Raw genomic sequence first — 27,296 nt, 5'->3', positions numbered from 1 at the left:
CACCTCAAAATGCTTACAATCTGAAATGGAATGGCCAAAGGAAAAATAAGTGAATTAGACTGTTACAGGTAATGATATGAATGTCTATAGGGTGTTACGGGGAACCTACTGTCAACTCCACGTGGGGAGGTGAGGGATGATGCGAGTCACAGAGGATGTGATGCCGGGGACATGCATTAGTATCCAAGAGGGTAAAAAGGGCTTCCAACTCTAGCTCTGCCACTTTCAACCCAGGTGACTTTAGGAAAGCTCCAACCCGAGCAGTCAGCTTCCCAAAATGTATCAGCTTTACCTATCTCACAAGGTTGCCAGGAAAAAACAGAGAACAAGTATGAAAGCACTTTTAAAACTGTAAAGCACAATTCAAAGATCAATTCAGATACACAATCCCTTAACTGAGATCCTTGGGGCTATGTGTTTCCAAATTCAGACTTTTTTTGAGAAATTAGAGATGCCTATACCACGTATTACATAATACCTCCTCCAGGGGTCTGAGCTATGCTCAAACCCCAACATCAAACAAATTAGTATTTCACCAGCCTGAATTATGAATACTCATGCCAAGTGGATTAGATAGAGACTATAAATAGCCTTGCATCAGTTCAGATCAATTCCAAATGATTTTCCAAAGATTTTAGGATTTTGAAATTATGGGATAAAGGAATGTTGACTGATGCACTGATTACCATGTCTAAGGAAGGGGCAGAAGACTAGAAAAGTAACTTTCAGATCCCGCACATTTTCCTGAATCTAACTGATCCCTAACAAAAATGACAGCCAAAAGTTTAGGTGTTAAGTAGGCTGTTTGTAACTCTGAGCTTGCTTCCCCCTCCCTGCCACTGAAACAATGCTATAAATGGTAGCAAAGGTCACAAGTGAAAACCACATAAGTCTTTAAATAATGTGTTCACACAGCAGTGACAAAACATTATAGTATGAGTCACAATACAGCCTGAGGTTTGGGCGCTATGAACAGGGAGCTACCAAGTACAGAAGAGGAAAAGACAGAACTTCTTCCTTCTTTTCTGAGTTCAGGGTCATGTCAGGTAAAACTCTAAAATAGGTAAAGTTTGTGTGTGGCACTCACAGCTGCAGTCCCCACACCCCCTGGCGCTTGGGGCCACCACAGCACAGACAGAACAGCAGAGCACTGCATGGATGCCAGAACGCCTGGGCTGGAGGCAGGATCTGAGAGCCTGAACCCAGACACACTCCTTCACCGCTTAGTGCAATATTTCTTCCTCTATAAAATGAAGGGGTGGGGCTAAAATAATCCCTAAAGGTCTGGTCTTTCCAACTCCAACACACTATAATACCAAGTTATCTATTTTAAATGTGCACAGTATAATTCAGAGTAGATGATCCCAGCCAGGTACTAAAAGGAAAGCAATCTTATTAACCTACATTGCTACATGGTATCTATCCCATAACCATTCCAGATACACTCTACACGTTGATAAGCATGCTTCTAATATAAACACATCTCTAATCAATAGAACTTTCAAAGGTGCTAACAACAATTGAAGGCGAAAAGTACAAGTGCTTTTGAGGCAACAGGGGCACTGAGTGGGCACGTCATCGTCCCAGCCAAGATTCTGGCCCAGGCTAGATTTCCAATTTTATTGCTGCTGTTATTAATAGTTTCTTTCCTTTTTCTCCTTTAAAAACCCAGAGAATCTCTATTTATGGCCAATTTTTGCCAAAATGGTTCCTTTAATTTTTAAATGAGCATATTTATTCTTGTCTGATATCTATAAACTAGAAACCACCAGTACTTAAAAAAAAAAATCACTGACCAAAAAAAAAAAAGAGCTTTGCTGTTCATCCCCATGAATACATAATTTAATAATCACTGAGCTAATTCTTTTATACCTTTGTCAGCTTACCCAAAGCAGTCAAGACTCATTATTATATATACTTGGATTACTGAATTACTTGGATTACTCTGCTAATAGGTAACTTGCATCAACATGATTTCATATTTCTTCCTGAAGATAAGGTTTCCCATCCTCTTCCCCATTTCCACAGAAACTGTATACTATTAAATAATAGCAAATGAATGAATTTCAAAGTAAATATCCAAGACACTGCCTTATGTTTATCAATTCTAGAGCTAACTAAATGATACACAGATAAGGTAATATATTTTCCTAGCAGTTTCCAGAGGTCAAAAGCATGATTCTCTGTGTAAGTTCCCTCCATTTGTAAAATGAGGGAGCCAAAATAAATTATCACCTAATTTTGGTTGTAAAATATTATCTCTAAAAGAGTATGGGTACAAACACACATACTCTTTACCCAGTAATTTCACTTCTAGGAATTAATCCCATAGACGAACTCGCACGGGTGCAGAATGATTATGTACAAAAAGATACTCATTGCAGCACTCTTTGGAATAGCAAAGGACTGAAAACAAACTGTCAACATAGGATGATTAAATAAATTATGGTACATCCATAGAGTATTATATAGATACAACAAAAACTGAAGAAGCTCCTTATATAATTAAATAATTTAAAACCCAAGACATTATTTTAACTGGAAAAAAAGAAGTACAAAACACTGTATATAGAATGCTACCCTATGTCTAGAAAAAGAAAAAATTGGGTGTGGGGGACTCTGGATTTTATTATGTATGTGTAGAGTATCTCGGGAAAGATAAACAATGAATCGGTAACACTAGTTGTCTCTGGAATAGACATCAAAAGCTGTTGATGGACAGAAGAAAGCCGAAGGCTCTTCACCATACACTTTACAGAGCAAAGGGAAAGGCTTTCTCTGCACTATGTAATACAAATCCATCAAAACAGCACAGTGAGAAAGAGTACAGAGTCTGAACCCAGGCACCTTTGCCTCTTCCTAGCTATGTGACTTTGGCGAGTTACCTAACCTCTTTGTTCCTCAACATCCTCATCTGCAAAATGGTGATAATAGTACAAACCCTTTATATGTTTTTCTTCCCATTTCTTTTTAATTTCAAAAAATTAAGGGAGTACAAATATTTTAGGTTTCATGGATCACTTTTATAATGCCTGGTGTCCCAGCTATAGGTGTGCCCATCATCCAAATAGTGGTCATTGTACCCATTAGGTAGGTTTTTGCCCCTCCCCTCTTTCCCCCCTCCCACTTGTTGATTTCCACTGAGTTTTACTTCTCTGTGCACATGTGTGCTCACTGGTTAGTTCCAACGTAATGGTGAGCACATGTGGTGTTTGTTTTTCCATTCTTGAGATACTTCACTTAGGAGAATGGTCTCCAGTTCCATCCAGATTGTTGGAAAAGGTATTAATTCATCTTTTTATGACTGAGTAGTACTCCATAGTATACATATACCACATTTTATTAATCCACTCATGAATTGATGGGCACTTGGGTTGATTCCACATCTTTGTGATTGTGAATGGTGCTGCAATAAACACTCAGTGCTGGTGTCTTTTTGATGAAAAGTCTTCTTTTCCTTTGGGTAGATACCTAGTAGCGGTATTGCTGGATCAAATGGGAGGTCTACTTTTAGTTCTTTAAGAAATCTCCATACTGTTTTTCATAGAAGTTGTACTATTAACCGTTCCTTTTTCTCTAAATCCACACCAGCATCTATTGTTTTTGGACTTTCAAGTCATTCTAACTGAGGTAAGGTGATATCTCATTATGGTTTTAATTTGTACTTCCCTGATGATCAGTGACATTGAGCATTTTTTCATATGTTTATTGGCCATTTGTCTTTCTTCTTTTGAGAAGCTTCTGTTCATGTCTTTTGCTCACTTTTTAATAGGGATGTTTATTTTTTTCTTGCTGATTTGAGTTCTTTGTAAATCATGGATATTAACCCTTTATTGGATGTATAGCTTGTGAATATTTTCTCTCATTTTGAGGGTTTTCTATTTGTTCCATTAATTGTTTCCTTAGCTGTGCAGATTTTTAGTTTAATCAAATCCCTCATTAATTTTTGTTGTTGCCATGATTGCCATTGGGGTATTTAGTCATGAATTCTTTACCCAGGCCAATATCTAGAAGAGTTTTTCCTACATTTTCCTCTAGAATTCTTATAGTTTGACGCCTTAGATTTAAGTCTTTTAACCACATTGAATTAATTTTTGTGAGTGGTGAGAAGTAAGGGTCCTGTTTCATTCTTTTGCATGTGGTTATCCAATTTTCCCAGCACTATTTATCGAATAGGGCTTCTTTTTCCTAGTGCACATTGTTGTCTGCTTTGCTGAAGATCAGTTGGTTACAGGTAGATGGTTTTATAACTGGGTTCCCTGTTCTGTTCCACTGGTCTAGCTCTATTTTTGTACCAAAACCATGCTGTTTTGGTTACTATAGCCTTGTAGTACAGTTTGAAGTCTGGTAATGTGATGCCTCCAAATTTGTCCTTTTTACTTAAGATTGCTTTGGCAATTTGGGCTCTTTTCTTGTTCCAAATGAAGCACAGAATTATTTTTTCTAGATCTGTGAAGTATGATGTTGGTAATTTGATGGTGATTGGAGTGAATTTGTAGATCACTTGGATAGTATGGACATTTTAACAATGTTGATTCTAACAATTCACAAGCATGATATGTTTTTTTCATTTGTTTGTATCCTCTGTGATTTCTCTCCTCAGAGTTTTATAGTTCTTCTTGTAGAGATCTTTCACTTCCTGTAACTGTTGTTGTGATGATTAAATATAAACTCAGAGAGTATACTCAATACTCGCCATGATTTTGTGTCTTCTGAATGTCAAACCACGTGACTGTATTGTCTCTTGAAAAATTAAAAATAACAAAGATGGGGACTACAACAGGAACACCCTATTATCTATTATTGCTTTAAGACAAACATCCTTAATTACTGTTTCTTTTAAGAGACTTCTTGGTAGCTGAAGCATGAGGCAGTGGGTGAACTCCTACAGGGAAACCACCTTAATGAATTCAAGGCATTCAGATTCAGTTTTCAAATATGTAGTTTGGCCTTAGACAATGACATTTATTGAGCTTTCTTCTCGGCATTCATATACCACATTTTCCTATCCTTCTTCATCCCCTGCCTCCTTGAAGGGAGGAGAAAGTTTCTCTCTAAAAACAACTCCTCCTCTTCTCATTTATTAAACCCATTTACAGTTTTCAGTTTGTGATTGCTATTCTACACTGTATCAAATGAATTTCTATTAATATCATAATAAATACCTGCCCTTTTTTACTGCATAATTCTCACAGAGCCTAGAAACACCAGTTCCAGGTCTGGTGTTTGGATATAGGCAGGGGAAGGCTGGTAGTCAGAGATGCACAGCACATACACAAATAAATGCCTAAAATTTTAGAGTTTGCCAAACACTTGTACAGAATTCACCTGAGTCAACCTTCACACATGTTCTATGAGAGCCAGAATTAAATAATCCATTGTACATAGAAGTTAGTTAGGAGACTTTAACAAGGTTGTAACTAGCAAGTGGCAAACTCAAGAATCAAACCAACGTCTTCTGACTCAAAATTCTTTGCTCTTCCAACTCCACTACACACACTTAACACCTTAATATTAGTAGAAAACAAGTCAAGGTAACATCCTCTGCCTTCCAGGGCCTTCCTCTGAATTTCCTTCTGAGGTGTAAAAACATGCCACATTTGAAAAATAAAAATGCCAGTGATATGATGTTAAGATTGAAAAGCAGAACACAGAATTATGCATACAGTGTGACTTCAACATATGCTCTGCTAAAAAAAAAAGTATAAGATCTATGACAAAAACTATAAAACTCAGATTTAAAAAAATCAAAGAAGAGGCCGGGCGCGGTGGCTCACGCCTGTAATCCTAGCACTCTGGGAGGCCGAGGCGGGCGGATCGCTCGAGGTGAGGAGTTCGAGACCAGCCTGAGCAAGAGCGAGACCTCATCTCTACTAAAAATAGAAAGAAATTATCTGGCCAACTAAAAATATATAGGAAAAAATTAGCCGGGCATGGTGGCACATACCTGTAGTCCCAGCTACTTGGGAGGCTGAGGCAGAAGGATCGCTTAAGCCCAGGAGTTTGAGGTTGCTGTGAGCTAGGCTGACGCCACGGCACTCACTCTAGCCTGGGCAACAAAGCGAGACTCTGTCTCAAAAAAACAAACAAACAAACAAAAAAAAACAAAACAAAAACCAAAACATCAAAGAAGAACTAAATAAACAGAATATTTCATGTTCACGAACAGGAAGACTCATTACTGTCAAGATGTCAGTTCATCCCAAATTGATCTAAAGCCTCAATGCAATTCCAATGAAAACCTTGGTAAGTTATTTTGTGGATATTGACAAACTTACTCTAAAGTTTATATGGAAAGGCAAAAGACTCAGATTAGCCAACACTATTTAGGGGGAATAACAAAATCAGAGGACTTATACTAACCAACTTTTCCTACACAGCTACATGAATGAAGATGGTGCGGCATTGGCAAAAGAATAGGCAAACTGATCTATGGAAATGAACAGAGAGCCCAAAAGAAGATCCACATAAATATGAGTCAACTGATATTTGACAAAGGAGCACAGGTAATACAATGGAGCAAAGATAACCTTTTCAACAAATGGTGCTAGAACAACAAGACATCCAGATGCAAAAAGTGAATCTAGACACAGACTTTACATCCTTCACAATAATTAACCCCAAGTGGATCACAAACCTAAATGTAAAATGCAAAACTATAAAATTCACAGATGAGGCCGGGCGAGGTGGCTCACGCCTGTAATCCTAGAACTCTGAGAGGCCGAGGCGGGCGGATCGCTCGAGGTCAGGAGTTCGAGACCAGCCTGAGCAAGAGCGAGACCCTATCTCTACTAAAAATAGAAAGAAATTATCTGGCCAACTAAAAATATATGTAGAAAAAATTAGCCGGGCATGGTGGCGCATACCTGTAGTCCCAGCTACTCGGGAGGCTGAGGCACAAGGATCACTTAAGCCCAGGAGTTTGAAGTTTCTGTGAGCTAGGCTGACGCCACGGCACTCACTCTAGCCCGGGCAACCGAGCGAGACTCTGTCTCAAAAAAAAAATAAATAAATAAAATAAAAATAAAAATTTCATAGAAGATAACACAGGAGAAAATCTAGATGACCTTGGATATGGTGAAGAGTTTTTAGATACAACACCAAAGGCATATAACAAGTTATTGATAAGCTTGTCTTCACTAAATTAACAACTTCTGCTCTGAGAAAGATACTGTCAAGTGAATAAGAAGACAAGCCACAGACTGGGAAAAAATATTTACAGTAGAGGTATCTGATAAAGGACTGTTATCTCAAATAAAAAACACCTAAAACACAACAATAAGAAAACAATCTGATTAAAAAATGGGTAAAAGACCTTAACAGATACCTCACCAAAGAAGACATACATATGCAAATAAGCTTATGAAAAGATGCTCCACATCATATGTCCCTAGAGAAATACAAATTAAACAATAATGAGGTATCACTACATGCCCATTAGAATGGCCAAAATACAGAATACCGACAATGTCAAATTCTGGTGACGATGCGGAGCAACAGGAATTCTCACTCATTGCTTGTGGTGTCACTTTGGAAGACTGGTAGTTTCTTACAAAATTAAATATACTCTTACCTTACCAGCAATTGTGTTCCTTGGTATGTACCAAAATGAGTTGAAAGCATATGTCCGCTCAAAAGCCTATACGCAGATATTTATAGCAGCTTTATTCATAATTGCCAAAACTTGGAAGCAACCAAGATGTCCTTCAGTAGGTGAAGAGATAAATAATCAATGAAATATTATTCAGTGCTAAAAAGAAATGAACTATCATGTCATGAATAGACATGGAGGAAACTTGAATGCATATCGTTAAGTGAAAGAAGCCAACCTAAAGGCTACATATACGGTATGATTCTAACCAAACGACATTCTACAAAAGGCAAAATTATGGAGATAGTAAAAAGGTGAGTGGTTGTTGAGGCTTAGGGGAGAGGGAGGCATGAACAGGCAAGGCATGGAACATTTCTACCACAGTGAAACTATCCTGTATGAACGGTGGCTACATGTCAGTATAATTTTGTCAAAACCCATAAAATATACAACACCAAGAGTGAACCCTAATGCAAACTATGGACTTTGGGTGATAATGATGTGCCAATGTAGGTTCAACTGTAACAAATGTACCACTTCAGGTGTGGGATGTTGGCAGTGGGGCTCTGAGTGTGTGGGGGCAGGGAGTATACGGGAACTTTATACTTTCTGTTCAATTTTGCTGTGAATCTAAAACTGCTCTAAAAAATAGTCTATTTAAAAGGAAAAAAATCCTTTTAAAAAAGTTTCAATTGTCAAGGGAACTTTTAAAATATAGGAACTTTCAGGAATAAGCACTAGTTTTAAAATAGTGATAGGATGATTCTCTGAAGATCATTTTGGTCTGTTATAGTTTGCTAGAAAAGCCCCGTTGAAGATGAGAACGGAGAACACATTGCTTGAGCTTTGGATGTAGCCATCAAAAGTCTGCCCCTGCTTCAGCAGGGTTACAAGCCCTTGTTCTATCCACCCAGCTGGAAAGGGGAGGTCAGTCCTCACACACTGCTCTACAGAGTGCACCTAACTCTCTCATGTGGTCTTGCTGCTACCAACAGAGGAAAAAGTTCCCATAAAAATAGTTCACACTAAGGTATCAGTTACTGCAAAGAGAGAACAATTCTTATATATAAAGAAACAATATAATGATAGCAGTTTTTTAAACAAGCAAGGGCGAATGGGAGAGGTCTAATACCTAATGGGCAGGCAACCTCTGCCTCCCCCTCATAGCATGGTGTGCAGCTGCTAGACAGGTCTACCAGCACACCTCCACCCTATTCACATTCTCACGAAGGATTATGAAGGATCATTTACCTTCTGAATCTAAATCATCTTCACCCTCAGGCAATCTTTTTCATTTTAGTATGCACACCAGGCATGTTTCTGTCTTAAGATCTCTGTACTTGCTGTTCCTCTGAAAATGTACTTCCTCAAATACCCACATGTCTTGTTCCCTCGCATGGAAAAAAGATCAGCACTGAGATAGTTCTGACTCCCTTGATTTCCCAGGGCCACATCTTCACATTTCTCTAACTTTGGGACTCATGGGTCACTGACAGGTAATTGGCATGTAAGAGCTGGAAGGGACCACAGATACCACCTATTCAGTGGTTCTCAGATTTGGCTTACCATTAGAATTACCCCCAAATCTGTGTGTGTTTGTATATGCATGTATGGGAGTTAATCAGCAAAACTTCATAGGCTCTACCTCCAGGAACTAGTGGATCTGAAGTTGAGGCTCAGGAGCTTACATTTTTAAAAACACTTCACACATTTGGGAACCATTGCCCCCAGTCTACCACTTAATTTTTTTGGAAAAGAGAGAAGAGGTGACGTTCCCAAAGACACAGTGACTTCAAGGCAGAGAAGACCCCCAGATCATGAAATCAGGATAGAGAAGATCCCCAAATCAAAGATCCTTCCACTATATCTGGTCCTACAGTCTAGAAAGTCAAGTGTGAGAGCTGAATTAAAAAAAAAAAAAAAGAAAAGAAAAAAGAAAATTAGTAAGTGGAAAAAAATAGCTTAATTTTACTAAGTTCTTTTTTTGCCTTTGGGCAGGGCGAGGCATGAAAGTGAACAGATATGGCAAAATGAGAAAAAAGGATTTTCATTCACATCTGTTACATAAAGACCTGAAAGAAGTTTTTTTTTTTTTTTTTGTTAACCTTTCTTAAACCCTTCAAGATACGAAGGTTGATGGATGTATGTATACCTGATACCCACACATCCCCTTGGGACCCCATAAAAAGAGAGAGAATTCCTAGGAACCTTGGTATTTTTACAGCCCACAGGCTGGACTCCCTTCAGTGAGTTTTGATTGGGAGTTCAATTATAATCTTAGATGGGTCACAAGTTATTGCTCTCACCAATTCCCACCAGGGCTTGCTACATCACTGTTCAGCAGTTATTCAGCTTTTGTTACTATAACAATAAATGGATAAGGCTAAGCTGGAGCCTGACTCACAACAGGAGTCATGACAGGAGAACCAGGAATCGTGGACAGTGCAGTGAGAGTTCCAGGTCAGCACAGAGCTGAGCAGGAACTGGAGGAGAAACGGCTTCAGAAGCTGCCCAGTGACTGGCCTGCAGACCCCAGAGCTGGAGTCATCTGGACTTCCGTCTGGAACACTGTCATTCTGGACACAATTAGTTATGGTGACTAATAACAGTGCTTTACCCTGTTACATCATCCATGCTTACCCAAATACGACCCAGACAAAAGTTTATGTCAGTTGTCAGCTTCTATGAAAATCCTCTATACTGAGACTGCTCTGATTTATTCCCGGTACGTGATGTATCCTCAGAGGGAAAAGATGAATGTTCTTGAATCCTAAATCAGACGTGACACTGCAGTAATACTAAATCGCCACTGTAATCCTTCATTTATTCACTCAATCAGTCTCAAATTACATCAGCCAGTGGAAATAAACTCTTCTAACTAGTCAAAGAAAAATCCTCATGGCACATAAAATCAGTAAAAAGGGAAGGAATGCAGGAAGGGCAGAAGAGCTTGTGACAGCAATACCCAATGCAACTGAAAGAGTCACACCCAGCAATTTACAACCTCCTGGTGAAGCTGTCACAAAGCACAAGACCATCAGCTGACTAGGGTTTCGTGGGTTTTTTTTTTTTTTTTCCTCTATCCACTTCATTCAACCTGTCCAACAGCTACATTTACTATTAAGTATTATCAAAGTAGAATGGTTTTCAGTTTCTAGGTGCAAAACACAGTGGAAAGTACTCCTCCCATGCCTATAACCTGCGTCATCCTTTTTTTTTTTAATGACCTTTTACTAGAATCTTCAGAATTCTTTGGTCCGTTGCCTTAGCATCTCTTTCTCTCTAAATCTGTGACTATTTTTGTATTTCCTAGTCAGTAATCCTAACTGCTATAAATAAAGACTTGTAGTAAAAAATCATGGTCAGCTTATCCACGTGAAGCAGTTCACTTTGTGAAAATACACCCTGGTTCCTGTACTTACTTTCTTGTTAAGCAACCACCACAGACAATTTAAGGATTTTCCTTTTTAAATAGAATTAGTTCATATAAATATACATAAGACAGATATCTACACTCATTAATCCGCCTGCTTCTTCCATCCTGGTGATTCTAAAGCAGTACTTAGAGTTTTTTCTGAATCCAAATTTCAAGATATGAAACTGTAAAGCACAATTGACTCTGAAGTGCTTTGTTTCAGTTCCTCTTCAGGGTGTGAAGGGTATATTTTAAAGACAAGATTATGGCAAGTCTTCTCTTGCCAACAGAGAAATGATTCACAAATAAGCTTAGCAAATACTCCCAGATTTCTCATGTAAACAATCCTCTGGACTTATTTAATTTGCTGGGAAAGTTTGAAAAAAATCAAAAGTTGTTAGCGGCTTTGCTATAGTCAATATTTTAAGAAAGAAAATTGGAAGCAATTATTTGAAGACTATACCATATACCCAGCATCATATTTCAGAGTTACTATATTTGAAGTGAGTTTCAGCAAGGAATTTTTTTAAGGACAAACCATCTAAGATGCCTTTCATCAAACTGTAGTTTATGTTGACTCTGGAATTTTGTGAAATGAATTGAACCCCAATATTTATCATTATAGAGTTTAAGGAGAATGGAAATGAAGATAAAGAAGACATTCTGTGTTGAAATGTTTCATGCCACATGAACCACTGTGAGATGATCAAAATGTTTCTTTCTGCACCGAACTGTGTCAGTTTTACACTGTGGCCACCTTCAGGCATGCAACATGATTCTACTGTACTTGTGTGATCTTTCTCTTCATCTTTTCAATAACTGTAAAATCATGAGGAGGAAAAAATAACAACCCTGCTTATCGGTGTGCTCAGCTAAGAAGACCTCCTGAAACTACTAATTTAACATACCCAAGAGCAAACAGGGAGATGGAAGTCCTACCTAACCGACTGCCACATGACTTGGACAAACAGATAACTCGTGAGCACCCTGGGGCCAGATCCTTCAGTGCAAGCTCCTGTCAATAATTCACTTTAACCTTCGAGTTGGCCCCTGTCCTAAAGAAATTCTGGAAACCAAGCACAATACTGCAAATGACAAATATGTTTTCAAGATTATAGGAAGGGGAAGAGAAAGCAGATAAGGTCTACCAACACAACTGGTCTGACCAGAGACGAGTTCCAATTAATTGGCAAATATATGTCATCATTGTATAAAATTAAAAAAAAAAAAGTCAGTGTTAGAGAAGTAAATCTAAAGGAAGATAATAGCAAGTTTATTCAAAGTAAGGAGCAGCAGTTCATACCAAAAATTTTAGAAGTTTTTTAAATATTCATGTGCCTGCATATTATTTTCTTCTTGGACACTTATTCCCTGTCCTTCACCCTAAATACCTATTTGGGGGTCTAGAATTCTACAGAATAATAAAAGTAGAGAACACAGAAGGTCCTAATGCTGTATCTCAGAATCTTAGGAGAAGAAAGAATTTTTAAAATAATCTGAACCAACAACATAGCTTAATAGTTGAGAGTGAGACACCGAAAAGCCAGGTTATTGGCCCAGGGCTGGGAGGCTCCCAGGCGACAGAGGTGGGGGATCAGGATCCGGGGGAACCGAGTGTCGCTCTATTACTCTCTCCTATCACTCAGCTGCCCTTTCTTGATGAGAAACAGATAAAAACAGATATTATAAAAGTGAAATTCTTATCTGAACACTCAAATGTATTTTTCTAACATACCATATCATTACTTCTTCCTCCACAAATATATCTCCTTAATTGAGTGAACAGCACGTGACCAAACACTTGTAAAAGGACTTCCCCACTACTCCCTAACTCTCCAATCTACTGGGCTCTTATCCTGTGTTGACTATATCTCATTTCAAGGTTCTATTAAAAAACGATAAAGATTTTTACATGACATAAGCTATATCCTGATTATTTTTAACAAAACCAGGAACCATATTTATGGGATAAATAATTTATGAGACATGTTACTTTTGAGGAAATTTCTGTAAGAAAAAAAATTTAGATGATTTAGAAATTTACTTTTACACTAATCATGAGAATCAGTGCTTAATCTTTGGCTGTCCTTACTATCTATCTACTAAGATTTTGGAATGAAGTGTAATTCTCAAAGAGTTTTTCCTTTTTATTGTATGCAATAAAATTCTTTACAATAGTGTTTCAAGTTCTACTACTAATAAAATTAATGAATTCTTTCAAAGTGGATGGAAAAAAAAAAAATCAACCAAAAAGAAAATAGCAAGAACACTGTTACTCTCTTTAGACAAGCTACATTATTAAAATTAGTTGATCGTAATACATCCTTCTCATGAAAAAGATTTTTTCCAGAGGAAGACTAGCCTCTCTCTCTTGCTACCCTGGCCTTCAACCAGAATTTTCTGCATGACTGGCCACCCACCACGCAGACTGTGAAACGAGAACTCCCAGTCCTGTGCCCCATCTACTAGCTTTGGTGGTACTTCAGGACTGCAACTTTTTTTCCTGATAATTACTGTGAATAGCATTGCTCAAGCTTTAACAAAAGACAAGGATATAACCATTTCTTACATGTTGGCTCCAGCAGAGGTAACGAAAAGTTAAGAAAAAAGTAGATGGGCAGTAGAATCACAGAAAAAATACCCATGTTTACACCTATTCTATAAAAGAAAGGTTTTGTCTCTGCACATCCCCCAATGACCCCATTCCTCCTACTTAGAAGCACTTCTGAAAAACTGTCAGATCAATGCAATTCCATCTCCTTGGTATGTAGTGAGTTAAATAAAAATTTATCTGAGACTTTGAAATAGAACTAAAGTTTCAAACCTGTTGTGGAGTCCCTCGTGATCAGTGTTCCTTCCTACCCCCGCACGTTTTCGAATCTTTGTGCACAAAAGAGTCTTGTAAATTCTCCCAGCACCAGAAACGGCATCACTCACACATCTGGCCGAATCTTGCCAGTCCCCTGGCTGGTAGGTGGTCTTCGTTGTGCCGCCACACATCTCCTAAGTGGTTTGATGTTCTTCCGGTTTATCCCAACCATCAACATGGACTTGGACACAAATCTTGACGTTCCTTTGTTATCTGAGGGGTAATCCACAGTGACCAGCAGTTCTAAACAATCATTTCACTCCCTACAGAGTATGAGAAAAGCTACTTGGCAGCAGCCTACTAATTTCCTCTTTCAAAAGTTAAAAAAAAAAAAAAAAAAAAAAAAGGAGTGGGGAACATTCATTTGTTACGTAAATTAAGCCTGCCAATGATTTAGGAAGTCAGAGGCATCCATCACGTTATAAAACATGCTGTCTGCAAATTCATTATAAACACAGGCAAGTCCAAATCCCTCTTCCTACTTTTGTTCCTAAGCTTGTACTCCAGTTAGCAAAAGACAAAACACTCAACAGGTTGAGCAGCTTGGAATGACTCACTCCATCTGTCCTCCCTAGCTAGAGATTATGTAGTAGTCAATTAATTGGTCACAAGACCTATTCATATGGCTCTGAGCAAATGCAGTGACTTGCCTTCAGCTGCAAGGTTGTTCTGACATTGGCCACACCACCCTCTTAATGGTGTCATGTGAGCAAGCATCAGCTGACAGGTCTTACTCTGCAACCTTGCAAAATCCTCCCCATAGCAAGTGAAAGACGGTTACCCACAACAGCCAATGTAGCACTTAACGTATAGGAAGTACCTCGGGGGTGGGGGCAGAATAGAGACACAGGGACATATACTTGCTTTAACGCAAGAAAAAAAATTGGTAAGAAAAATAATAATGATAATAAGAAGTAATAAGCCCTCAAAACTTGTGCTGAATTCCTGGGCATATCCAAATTGAGAAAGCCCTGAACTACTAGAACCCAAAGACAAAAGCCGTTCAATTTTGACTTCTGACACTAACATACCTTATCTTTCAGAATATAGCATATCAGTATGATTCTGTGCATTCATAAAGAAAACATTTCATTAGAAATAAAAATCAGGCTGGGCGCCATGGCTCACGCCTATAATCCTAGCACTCTGGGAGGCCGAGGTGGGAGGATCGCTCAAGGTCAGGAATTCGAGACCAGCCTGAGCAAGAGCGAGACCCCTGTCTCTACTAAAAAACAGAAAGAAATGATTTGGATAGCTAAAAATATATATAGAAAAAAATTGGCCTGGCATGGTGGTGCACGCCTGTAGTTCCAGCTACTCAGGAGGCTGAGGCAGAAGGATTGCTTGAGCCCAGGAGTTTGAGGTTGCTGTGAGCTAGGCTGATGCCATGGCACTCTAGCCCGGGCAACAGAGTGAGACTCTGTCTCAAAAAAAAAAAAAAAAAAAAAGAAAGAAAGAAAGAAAGAAAAATCATAAGTCCCTGGAATATAGATCAAATCTTGATACAAAAAACTACAAGGGATTGCCCCTACCCCTATTCCTTTTCCTCTTCCTAGTCCTATAATTTGGCTGAAGAAAACATTAATGGATCTCTAAAATCTGATGAATGTTTGACTGGTTCTTTGGTTTCAGGAAGTTTTAAATGTATCTTTATATATGGCAGCCATGTATTTCACTCCACAAGTGTGAGAAAAACTAACCATGTCATGGCAGAGCCCTCAGTTCCCTTAAGACATTATGACATATGTGACCCCTAAAATTCCTACATAATGAACTCAAAAAAATGATCTTAAGCACACCCTCCCTTGAGAAATAAAGATTGCAACACACCTATGACAATAACTTGACCTCTTTGTGGCACAGGCTAAATTGACAATATCAAGATAAAACCTATTAGGAGAAAATGAATTCATTTTTTCATGAAGGGGAATTCATTCTGAGCTTAAAGCTTAACTGCCATGGCCATAGGCTGATCATGGGTTCTTTTTTTTTTTTTTTTTTCCCCCTTGAATTGTCTTTAAAATCACTTTCTCTTTTAAAGAGAGAATCAGAAGATTACTTATGCAAGCACTATAAAAACTTTAGGCACTTTCCACTTCAGGCATTGGGCAGCTCGGTGAGCAAAGGCTGAAGGTAAAGCCTCCATTCAGTAAGAACCTACCTGCCTGACAAGTGATGCCCCAAATCAATGTCTCCAATTCACCTAAGGTTTAGCTAGTCTAGAATCACAGGAGAAACCAAAGCATAGGTTCAATGTAGGGGATTTAAAAATGCTCCCCAAACCCTGAATTTTATAAAACATGTAGTGGAATTGCTGGGGGAACACACAACTCTCTATTTAAACATCTATTCTGTATACACTTTTACCTAATAGTTAGCCCCCATAATATTCATCATTCTAATACATTCTTTTACATTTCGAGAGGCTTCAAATAAGGTTATAAAAATGCAAATTTTATCCCCTATCCAGGTGGTGCAGACATTTTAAATGATGGGAATAACAGGAGATAAAAACGACAACATGGTTACAAAGGACAATTGGATGAAATAAGGATCCACCTGAAGTCAGAAAGAATTCTCTTAAACAAAAACTAAACCAAATGGCACAGGAAACTCTAAACCTCTCCTGTGTGTCCCCTTCGCTTAGCAGCGTCCTTAACTCAGCACTTACTATATGCCAGTTATTGTCTCTCCCTAACTTCAGTCAGCACACCTTTAGCCACCACTTCCTTGGTAAAGTGCTGTTCAAACGTTAGCATGCTTGTATGAACACAAATCGCCAGGCCTACCCTCAGGGTTTCTGATTCAGCAGTTCTGAGGTGGAGTTTGAGAATTTACATTTCTAACAAGTTCCCAGGATGCTGTTGCTGCTGGTCTGAGAACCACACATTTAAGAATCACTTCCTGAGACCCCGTCTCTACTAAAAAAATAGAAAGACATTATATGGACACCTAAAAATCTATATAGAAAAAATTAGCCGGGCATAGTGGCGCATGCCTGTAGTCCCAGCTACTCGGGAGGCTGAGGCAGTAGGATCGCTTAAGCCCAGGAGTTTGAGGTTGCTGTGAGCTAAGCTGACGCCACGGCACTCACTCTAGCCTGGGCAACAAAGTGAGACTCTGTCTCAACAAAAAAAAAAAAAAAAAAAAAAAAAAAAAAAAAAAAAGAATCACTTCCTTAGTAAAAATTCCATCTTCCCCATGAAGACGTTCCTGATTACCTAGGCTAGATGATCTTTTTGTTCTTGAATGCCTCTGTAATATTTCTTAACCCCATTTTAAATATCTAACACATAATTGCTTTGTAATAGTGTATATGTCTTGTGATCCTAACTGGATCATAAATTCTTTAAGTATAAAAACTGGGTCTTGACATTCATCTTTGTACCTCATACAGGTTTTACCTATGGTAGATGCCCAACAGATACTTTCTAATTGGTTTAATAACACTAATTATTTGCATGAAAGCTATGATATGAATCTACCTGCAATGAGCAGTAGGCTTCTTTGACAGTCTGATGCATACACTCTGATCAGGAGGGTGCTCGTACACTCACACACCATTTCTCCATTTCCCTTTCGTTTACTACAGCAAAAGTTCCTTAGAGGCTTTAACACACCTTGTGAATGTGACTTATTATGATACCTTAACAGAGAGGACTTTCAGATTTTTTTTAAAAGTGAAAAGGCCATTTCCTCTGTTATTCTGCTTAATAACCCTTAAAGCTTCAAAATCTGATAAAATGTAATAATGTAGAGATGTATATCAAAACTACAACTATAAATAATTAAAAGGGATACCTCAATATGACCCAAAATTTCCTGTTTAAATGGGAGCTCTAAAATTTCTTCAGTAAATAGAAAAAACAATAACTATACCATCACAACTTTTCTTCTGAGACATCAGAGCAGCTCAGAGAGTAGCTAAGAGAAGGTATGTTTAGGCCGGGTGCGGTGGCTCACGCCTGTAATCCTAGCACTCTGGGAGGCCGAGGTGGGCGGATCGTTTGAGCTCAGGAGTTCGAGACCAGCCTGAGCAAGAGCGAGACCCCATCTCTACTAAAAAATAGAAAGAAATTATATGGACAGCTAAAACTATATATAGAAAAAATTAGCCAGGCATGGTGGTGCATGCCTGTAGTCCCAGCTACTCGGGAGGCTGAGACAGGAGGATCGCTTGAGCTCAGGAGTTTGAGGTTGCTGTGAGCTAGGCTGACGCCACGGCACTCACTCTAGCCTGGGCAACAGAGTGAGACTCTGTCTCAAGAAAAAAATAAATAAATAAATAAAAAATAAATAAAGAGAAGGTATGTTTAGATCTTCAATGCCCAAAAGTCTGTTCTCTCCCTCAAATCCAGTCTCCCTGTTTTCTCAATCTTCTTCCCCCTGAAATGGAATTATCCTCTCATATAGGGATTCATACTGTTATTCATTATCATGCTGGGTACCCTGCTCTTAAATATCAAATAATATACATATTACAATTTATCATCAACCCTACTTATAACCCTATACATGGCCAAGTTCTCTATTTCACTAACACAGTTCATCCAAGTGTCACAGAAAATAATTTGGGTTATCCAACGTTTACACATTTACAAAAGTGTCTGCAATCACTGACTAGACTCCAACACTCCACGTGTAGTTCAATATGTTGAAGGAACAGCTACTGTCATCACTGATACTTTCACAATATAGATAAACTTAATAAATCATTGGCAGGAAGGACCACAGAAGCATGGAAGTATGATGAATCCATGTGATATATGGAAGGAGAGGAGAATACTGGTTCAATTTTTTTAAGCTGCTATTTGAACTGTTTGCAATCTCATATCCCAGGTACTAAGTGGTCCCACAAAAGAATGCCCAGTTACTAGTAAATAAATGGCATAAGTATCATTTAGATCACTGAAGGCAAGTATCTGGTACTCGAGACACCAGTCCAACCTCTTTAGCCCATGGCCAAAATCTCTAATCAACCAGAACACTATTTCCTGTTGTGCCCAGACTACTCTCCCTCCAAATCTTTCCAGTGCTGCCCTCCCAGGACCCACCTCCAACCCAAGATTTGACATCTGAGAAAAAGCCCATTCCCACACCTGATGTAGGGTTGGAAGAATTAAAGTCAGGAAAGTTTCAAAGCGAGTATTCATGCATTTCTGCATTCCCTTGACCACTCTTCACCTGATGAAAAGCAGTGATCACAATATGTAATGAAAATAAATTCAAAGGCCACAATTGAAGTGGATTTGAAAAGAGAAAAAACTAAGGCTAATATAGCTCCCCCAAAAGTCCAGTCTAAATTATTCTTATCTAATAAATCTTTCTATCAAGAATCTTTCTCTGCCTATTCACATTATCTTAATGAACAAAAAGGAAGAATGTAGGAGGGGAGGGAGCTGCGGGGGGTGGGGGTATGATCCACAACACTATAACTGAGCCTCCTCTTTATCGGAGTGATTCCCACTCTTTCACAATGCCTTCTCCATGCCCAAGAACAACTGATCATGAACCTTTCTATCAGTGATTTTCAAAGCCTGGTCTCCAGAAGGAGATACAAAAAGGTTATGGGATGCTGTTTCTTGATATGAGTACTGGTGCTGTGAATACACAGCAAGCAGAATATGTATACTTTTTGTGTATGTATTATAATTCAATATGAAGTTTATTAAAAACAAACCCAAAAAGGTCTTCATCAAGGCTAGAGCAAGTAGACTAAAAAAGGGGATGTGAGAGTATTTTTGAAGCAGTGTGCTTTAGGGGGAGAGGCTTTGGAGACAGATCCAGGATTCGAACCAAGTCTGTCAATATGTGGCTGTTTTCTGAAATGTGGTCATGGATAGCTCCTAACAGTTAAGCAACAGCCCATCCTCACAATCCCAGTTCAGTGTGCAATTAAAAAGTAACATACCTCCCCTAATGCCACCTAAACTCAACTGACGAGCTGAGCACTCAGGAAATTTGGTGATATGTGCAAACTCAGTCATATAGAGTAGATAATGCCTGGAGTTAGCTAGATCCACCAAGTGCTTATTTTATGTGCCAGGCATCATTCTACATGTTCCATTTAATCACAGGAAGTAGGTAGTAGCTGTATCTTAACTGATGAGAAGAATGAAGCACTGAAAGGGGAAGGAATTGCCCAAGCTTGTCAGCGGCAGAGCCAGGAATTAAGCCCAGGCATCCTTGCTCACGAGTGAGCCCACCCTGTTCAGTTGCACACTATTCTGCATTTGACTATCTGTGGACAGATTTTAGGAGGAGGTAGGTGGATATCACTGACTGATAAATCAAGTCAGATTATTTCTCCTACATCTCGAACCCCATGCCACTTAGAATTTTAAATTCTCACTAATTCAGTTCACCGAGGACAAGGCCTCAGTCATGTGCTTTGCGGGTGACTAAGTGTCTTGTCGGACACCTTGCCACGAACCCTGACCTACTTGCCTGTAAACAACCCCTGTGCAGGAGCCAAGCACACCAGCCACCCTGTGGGACCCTGCTCTGTCCTCCCCACTTCACTGTGCCCAGTCCAGCACGTTAGCTAGAGACAGGGTCCTAAGCAGAATGATTTTTTTGATCCACACAAAGTTAGCTTAAATGTACAATAAAACCAACTAGTATAACTGCTTTGACTTAAAATGTAGAACTACCTGGGAGATCATTTGATTTTCAGATTCAGATAACAGTTACATGAAAATCTAGATTATTTTCTACTCCCATGTCTCCAAACTTTGAAGAGCAAAGCATTTGGCACCCAGCACACAGAAGGCACTCTGTAACTGAGAGAATGAGTGAATGAGTGGCATGGCTTCATAAAATCTGTGAAACATAGAAAGATAATTATGTTATAATGTTAAATAAAAAGAGAAGGATACAAAATTGTATATGCACTTTGGTAATGAGTGTGCTTTTTAAAAACCAAAAGTAGAAAAAAAAAATATCGGGATACCTTTGAGTGCCAGACTAAGGACACTTTTGAATAAAATTTTCTATATTTTCCAATTTCCAATAATAGGTATGTATTATTTACAAACAAAGAGTAAAACTTTTTTTAAAAAAATTCTTACCAGTAATAATTTCTTTATTCTGCAGGCTTTACTGTAAGGAAATTGTCAGAGTCAAAATAATCTCAGATGGCTGAAAGGAAAAGCAAAGCACTCACCCTGTAAGGGTACAATTCTACTCACACAGTTTTTCCTTGAACATAATTGCTATCATTAATATTTACACAGGCCAACAAAAGTATATAGCTGCAGCTCTTACCTTCTTAAAGTATCTAACTGAAACAAAACAAAAACAAACAAACAAAAGGTTTGGAAACCTTGTTTAGTACCAAGCAGCAATACAATATACCTAACAATGACAGGAATTTTTAAACCATACACATTATACTTTTTTTGGAAAAAGTGCTACTCAAAGGCTATCTGACCAAGTACCAGCATGCAGACAACATAGAGATAAGGAAAAGAAAGATAACACTCTAGGAAATCCCCAGCCTAACAAGTGAAACAGTGGCTCTGGGAGAAGAGCTACAATGAAGCATGTTTGTAACTATTTCGTATCTAAACTTTTTTTTTTTTTTTTGTTGAGACAGAGTCTCACTTTGTTGCCCAGGCTAGAGTGAGTGCCATGGCGTCAGCTTAGCTCACAGCAACCTCAAACTCCTGGGCTTAAGCGATCCTACTGCCTCAGCCTCCCGAGTAGCTGGGACTACAGGCATGCGCCACTATGCCCGGCTAATTTTTTCTATATAGATTTTTAGGTGTCCATATAATGTCTTTCTATTTTTAGTAGAGACGGGGTCTCGCTCAGGCTGGTCTCGAACTCTTGACCTTGAGCAATCCACCCGCCTCGGCCTCCCAGAGTGCTAGGATTACAGGCGTGAGCCACCGAGCCCGGCCCGTATCTAAACTTTAACAAGAAAAAGAGGCGGCCAGGTCAGGCCTATTAACAAGAGGTTGTGAGGCTTTGCGGTGTAACTCGCTGCCCATAAAAAGGGGCACTGCTTATCATTTTGTCTCAGTAAAATGATTCACCCTTTTTCAAATCACCCAGATAACCAGTACTTTAGATAAAGACTTTCATGACTTTTTTTGAAAGGTCCAATATCAGATCTCCATCTACCTTCTTTTTTATGTATTATTTTTACAATCCATCCCCAGGTTTCACTGAAATTAATAACAGCCACAGGATTATTTTTAAGATCGTCAAAATTGGCCGGTGGCTCACGCCTGTAATCCTAGCACTCTGGGAGGCTGAGGCAGGTGGATCGTTTGAGCTCAGGAGTTTGAGACCAGCCTGAGCAAGAGTGAGACCCCGTGTCTACTAAAAAAAATAGAAAGAAATTATATGGACAACTAAAAATCTATACAGAAAAAATTAGCCAGGCATGGTGGCGCATGCCTGTAGTCCCAGCTACTCGGGAGGCTGAGGCAGGAGGATTGCTTAAGCCCAGGAGTTTGAGGTTGCTGTGAGCTAGGCTGATGCCACGGCACTCTAGCTTGGGCAACAGAGTGAGACTCTGTCTCAAAATAAATAAATAAATAAATACATCACCAAAAGTTAGAAATGCGTTAGCAACAAAATATTAATTCTATAACTTCTAAAGTTTCACTCTGATTTCAAGCCAGGTTGTCACTAGCATTTGGATATAGGAAAGGTATTATTAGTCCAGACCTGTTCAAGAAGTTGGAGCTGAGCTACTGGGTTGGGGCCATCATCTCTGGAATCACTCACAGGTCTCTCATTCTCCGCAAATCACGTAATCAGGCATACAGTTACAAAGTAGAGTAGAAGGTGCCTTGAGGAGTTGTTGCAGAAATTCTTATTCATCCCATTTGCTGGCTCTATGTACCTGACAGAAAATGGCTCCACAGTGCTGCCAGTTTTCAGTGCTCCCATTCTCCCCATCAAAACTGTCATCACGCTTACGGAAATTGTTTAAATTCATTAGAAGCATGTTTGAAAAAACACTGAGCTACCTGGGCTACCTCCATCTCCCTTCCATTTAGATATACAGCTATGACATAATTAAACTTTTCTGTTGATGCTTTGGAACTTTCTGATGTTGATGCCTGGATTACTCAGCATGCAATGGGGAACTGTACAGTTAAAGTTAAGTCCCAAGATGCTGTCAGTATTTAGAAGCAGCAGCTCATGTGCCCAAAACCACAAGCGAAGCTTCAGCCACCTGGGCTGAGTATGAAGGCCCCCTGCGGTAGCTTCTCATCATTCTGTACCTTCTCATATGCCTTGTTCCATTCAGGTAAACTACACACCTGGGTCCCCCACTAAACAGGTCTATAAGTCTTCTAGGAGAAGAGTATTTTTGTGAAAAGGCCTCTCTCTTACACTTATAACATTTTAAAGCATTTTTAATTTTTTTAAATACTTACAACATGGAGATAAACTATCTCACTGAGGAATAAATAATTCAATCAGTGTACTCTAAATGACATCATATAAACAATAACTATTATTATTGCCATTGGGGTAATTTTGGAATTACTAGTTATTCATTAATATGTATTGCAATTAAATAAGCCACCAAATGGGATTAAATTAAATAAAGAGCAATTTGATATTCCTTTAGAGTTTATAATGGCATCTCATTGATTGTGCAGAACAATTTATGAACTTACTTCTAAAATATGTTATTGAAAGACTTAGGATTCCACTCATTTGTCCTTCTAAATATGTGATGTGCCAGGCCCTGTTCAGGATGCTGATGATACATGAACAACACTGAACAAAACCCCTGTCTTCATGAAGTTTACATGATAGTGGTAGAAGAGGGAACCAATAATTTAGAAAAATATTTGGTATGCCAAAACAAATGGTAAGTGTTATAGCAGAAGATGAAGCAGGGTGAGGGTAAGCAATGGGGAGTACTAAGGGGGAAGGAGACTCACCTAACTATCCATCCTGCTACATGGAGAGTGAAGACTTGGGTTAAGGAAAAACCTAGAGGCCTTGGGCTTCTCATGGTCGCCAGTATAAGTAGTTGTAAATAGGATAAAGAGGAAAATGAAATTGGTGAGCTGATGGTCTCGGGGAACATGTAGCGATGGTGTAACAGGGCTCCTGGTGTTGTGGGAGAAGGTCTTGTTAGAATACCCAGAGTACTAAGACCCTCCCTTCGCTCACCACTGCTGATATACAAGGCCAAGCAAGACGTTTCATCCAGAGCATATGGTGCTCCTGGTTCCCTCGTGACTCAGGCCAATGGACACACAGCAGCTTCCATCACAGCTGCCTATGCCACCACCCTAGTCCAAGCCCTGTGTCTTGCCAGGACTGCTGCAACAGCCTTCTTACTGGTACACTACAAATTCTTGTCCTGCTACAAATCCATTCAATGGAATAGTCAATGTACATAACAGAATAACAAAAGTAATGAGAATTATTCAAGGAAATCTACGAAGAGGTTAAGTTAGTGATAGCAGATGCTTCTCTCCTGTTTTCCTTCAGTTCTGGTTTCACAGGCAACAATAGTGATACCTAGCATAAGATAGCTGAAATTAAAAGCTTACCATCTAATAAATTTATCAATGGCAAATTAAGTGAGAAAGACTCTTAAAGTGCTTTAAGTGTTCTAATAGCCACAAGACTAAGAAAGCTGCTTGGGAGTTGAAAGAAATCAATTTATGAGAAGAGAAGCCTGGGAAATCAAGGCTGGGGAAAATGTATTCCGCTCTGAATCAGCAGACTCTCATTTCTCTGAGTCAGTTCCACATGATAAGGCTGAGTACTAGGAACTCAGGGGACGCCAGCAACCAGATGAGGAGTCACCATCAGCAGTGTCCCTGCTGAGAGAGGGTGTCATACCAGGGAAAAGAAAGGATGAGAAGGCAAGAGCCGTATCTAGTTCTGGCCCAGTCATTCAGTTCCCACAGGACTCTGGGGAGAGACACTCAGACTCTCTGAGCCTCAGTTTCCTTAGTTATAAATAAAAGGGTGATGATGATACTTACTCCACCTATTCTGGAGGGTTGTTGAAGATGTTCAATGTGAGCATTTGAAAGTCCCTTTGAAAAAGTATAAAGCTCTAGACAAATGTGACGTGTTATTTTTTATATACATGAGTCCAAAAGGACTCACTGTCCTATTTGAGTTGCTAAGCTCATAGATGACTCCATTGTATTTATACAACACTAAACCAGGATAAATAACTTTGGCCACAAGGACATCTGGCAAATAATAACTTTACCCAAGAAAGTCAATCACCTCCTCACCCTTCATCCATCCCCCAAAAATGTAGACAATTCTCTGGAAGCTCCAGGCAATTAGCACTCTAAAAATAGACTTATTACAACGTTCCTTGAGAACAATAAACTCTAGAATAAATTGGTGCAACAGCTAGAAAATTATATCTATGAAATAATTAGCTTTCAAATTAGTATAAGGCATTCTCTCTTCCACTGATAAATCCCCCTTCAACCCCTGCGTACTCTCAATCACATCAATTTCCCCTTCTAAAATACCCTTCATCTAACTCTACAAGCCAAATCTTCTAAGTTCTTTCAGGACCCAAACCAAGGGCCATCTGTTCTGTAAAAACTTCCCACAATGGCCCTTTTCTGAAAATGTTTCAACATCTGTAACGGGTAGACAGAATTGACTCTATATACAATGCCTCTCAAGGATTCTCTATTCACTTCTTATAGCTCAGAACCTTCCCAACTACAACCATGGCTCGACTTTCCCCTTGGCTATACTTTAGAACAACAGTCCCTGTGTCTTACATATCATCATGGATCATGGTTTAGAAAAGAACAGCTGCAAGCCATGAACAAGTCCCATACAAGAACATGTGTGGAAGTGGTGTTTATTCAAGTTTACCTTAAAATTTTTAATAAATAATTTCAAAGTTTAGCATTTTAGCTGCTATTATAAGGTTATTAACCTCTCCTCACATCTCATCAGATACACCAGAATGTTAGAATGTCTGCGAGGAATTCTTGAGCCAGATAACGAACTTCTTGAAGACATGGACATCTTTAATTTCTTTTGTGTTGTGTTTGTGCAGTTAAACTAACATTGAGCAGAGAGAAGACACTTAGTAAGTAGTTATTAAATTAGAGCCTTTTAAATGAACCTCCTTTCTGTCTTATTTACTAAGGCTGCCTTGCAAATAGCTGTTCACCTAAGTTCTGAAAATAGTCATCTCTCAGGGACAATAAAACCTCATTATACCATGCCTGGATGTGACACAGATTCAGATACTCTTTTGAAAAATAATTATACATTTGAAAATCTGACTGTATTTGATTAGTCCAAAACCCAAGCTAATGATACCAATTCTTACAGGGTTTCAGTCATATTCCATCCACTAGAATTGCCATGAATGTTGACTTCATTTTATTTATTACAGAAGAATTTCCAAGGAAAATGAATAAACTTCTGAGGGAGAAGTTTTCTTAGCAGAGAGAATGTTTAGTATTCATGACAGTAATTCTTCTGTTTAAAAGAGCTGTGTTCAAATTTGAAGACATTACAAATACAAACTGGACCTAACAATGTGATCTTTAGAAATATATCATTTAATATAATCATTTTCAAATTATTCCCTGGAAATACAAAAGAGTAATTCAAAGGGAACAGTGCTGTCCACCAAAAAGATAATGTGAGGTGAGCCATATATATAATTTAAATGTTCAACTACCCACATTTTGAAAAGCAAGAAACAGATGAGATGAATTTTAATAATTTATTTTATTTAACCCACTATAGATAAAATCTTATTTCAACATGTTATCAATATGTTGAAAATTATTAATGAAATATTTCTCATTATTTTTTTCATACTATGTCTTCAAAAACCAATGTGAATTTTATACTTAGAGAACATCTCAATTCAGACTAGCCACATTTCAAGAGCCCACCAGCTACATATGTCACTAGTGTTTACTAAATTAGGCAGCACAGTTCTAGAAAATTCTTCACAAGAATTACTAATATGACGGTGGTACATGTGTATGATTTGCCTCTGTTCCATTCCCAAACCCCGTCACAATGACCAATGAGAAAATGTACAAAACCTGAAGCAGTGGCCAGTGGGAACGTTTGGAAGGCTAGGATTTGAGTGTGCAGAGCTGTCAGCGAAACCTTAAAGACAGTCAGTCAAGAGGAAGCTGACCCATTTCCCCAACCCCCATGCAAGCAGAACTGAGAGGAATCATTACCTCTATTTACCAAACCATAAGCATGCATATTCGCCAATCTTAAATGCCATAATAATGAAAATCACATGATAAGAGAACTGAAAATTGAGGAATTATGAGATAACAAAGAAAACTCTGGAAATACCTAAATTAACTCTATAGAAGAAAAAGCATGTCATAGCAATTAGTCAACACTGGAGCAACTCTTGACTATTCACTCCTTTCCTCCTCTCCTCTCTGGAAATCTAATCGATA

At 38.8% G+C, this 27,296-nt stretch overlaps 1 protein-coding gene across 5 annotated transcripts in view; it reads right to left on the bottom strand.

Annotated features, from left to right (window-relative positions):
* Nucleotides 1-27,296, bottom strand: part of FNIP2 (folliculin interacting protein 2) — a 118,838-nt gene that overhangs the window by 70,863 nt on the left and 20,679 nt on the right. For 2 of the 5 annotated variants that reach the window (XM_069493733.1, XM_069493736.1), the window contains exon 1: nt 13,831-14,055. The exons of 2 other annotated variants lie outside the window; for them this stretch is intronic. In XM_069493733.1, the coding sequence (XP_069349834.1) occupies nt 13,831-14,006 (176 nt within the window). In that variant the 5' untranslated portion in view covers nt 14,007-14,055. Of the gene's footprint in view, nt 1-13,830; nt 14,116-27,296 lie in introns of those variants that run through there. One more of the 5 variants, XM_069493734.1, reaches the window with a different exon arrangement.

This window comes from Eulemur rufifrons, chromosome 18 (genome assembly GCF_041146395.1).
Source record: "Eulemur rufifrons isolate Redbay chromosome 18, OSU_ERuf_1, whole genome shotgun sequence".
Classification (NCBI taxonomy): domain Eukaryota; kingdom Metazoa; phylum Chordata; class Mammalia; order Primates; family Lemuridae; genus Eulemur; species Eulemur rufifrons.
Note: the sequence above shows the minus strand (reverse complement) of the source record. Positions and strands in the feature narration are given on the sequence as shown.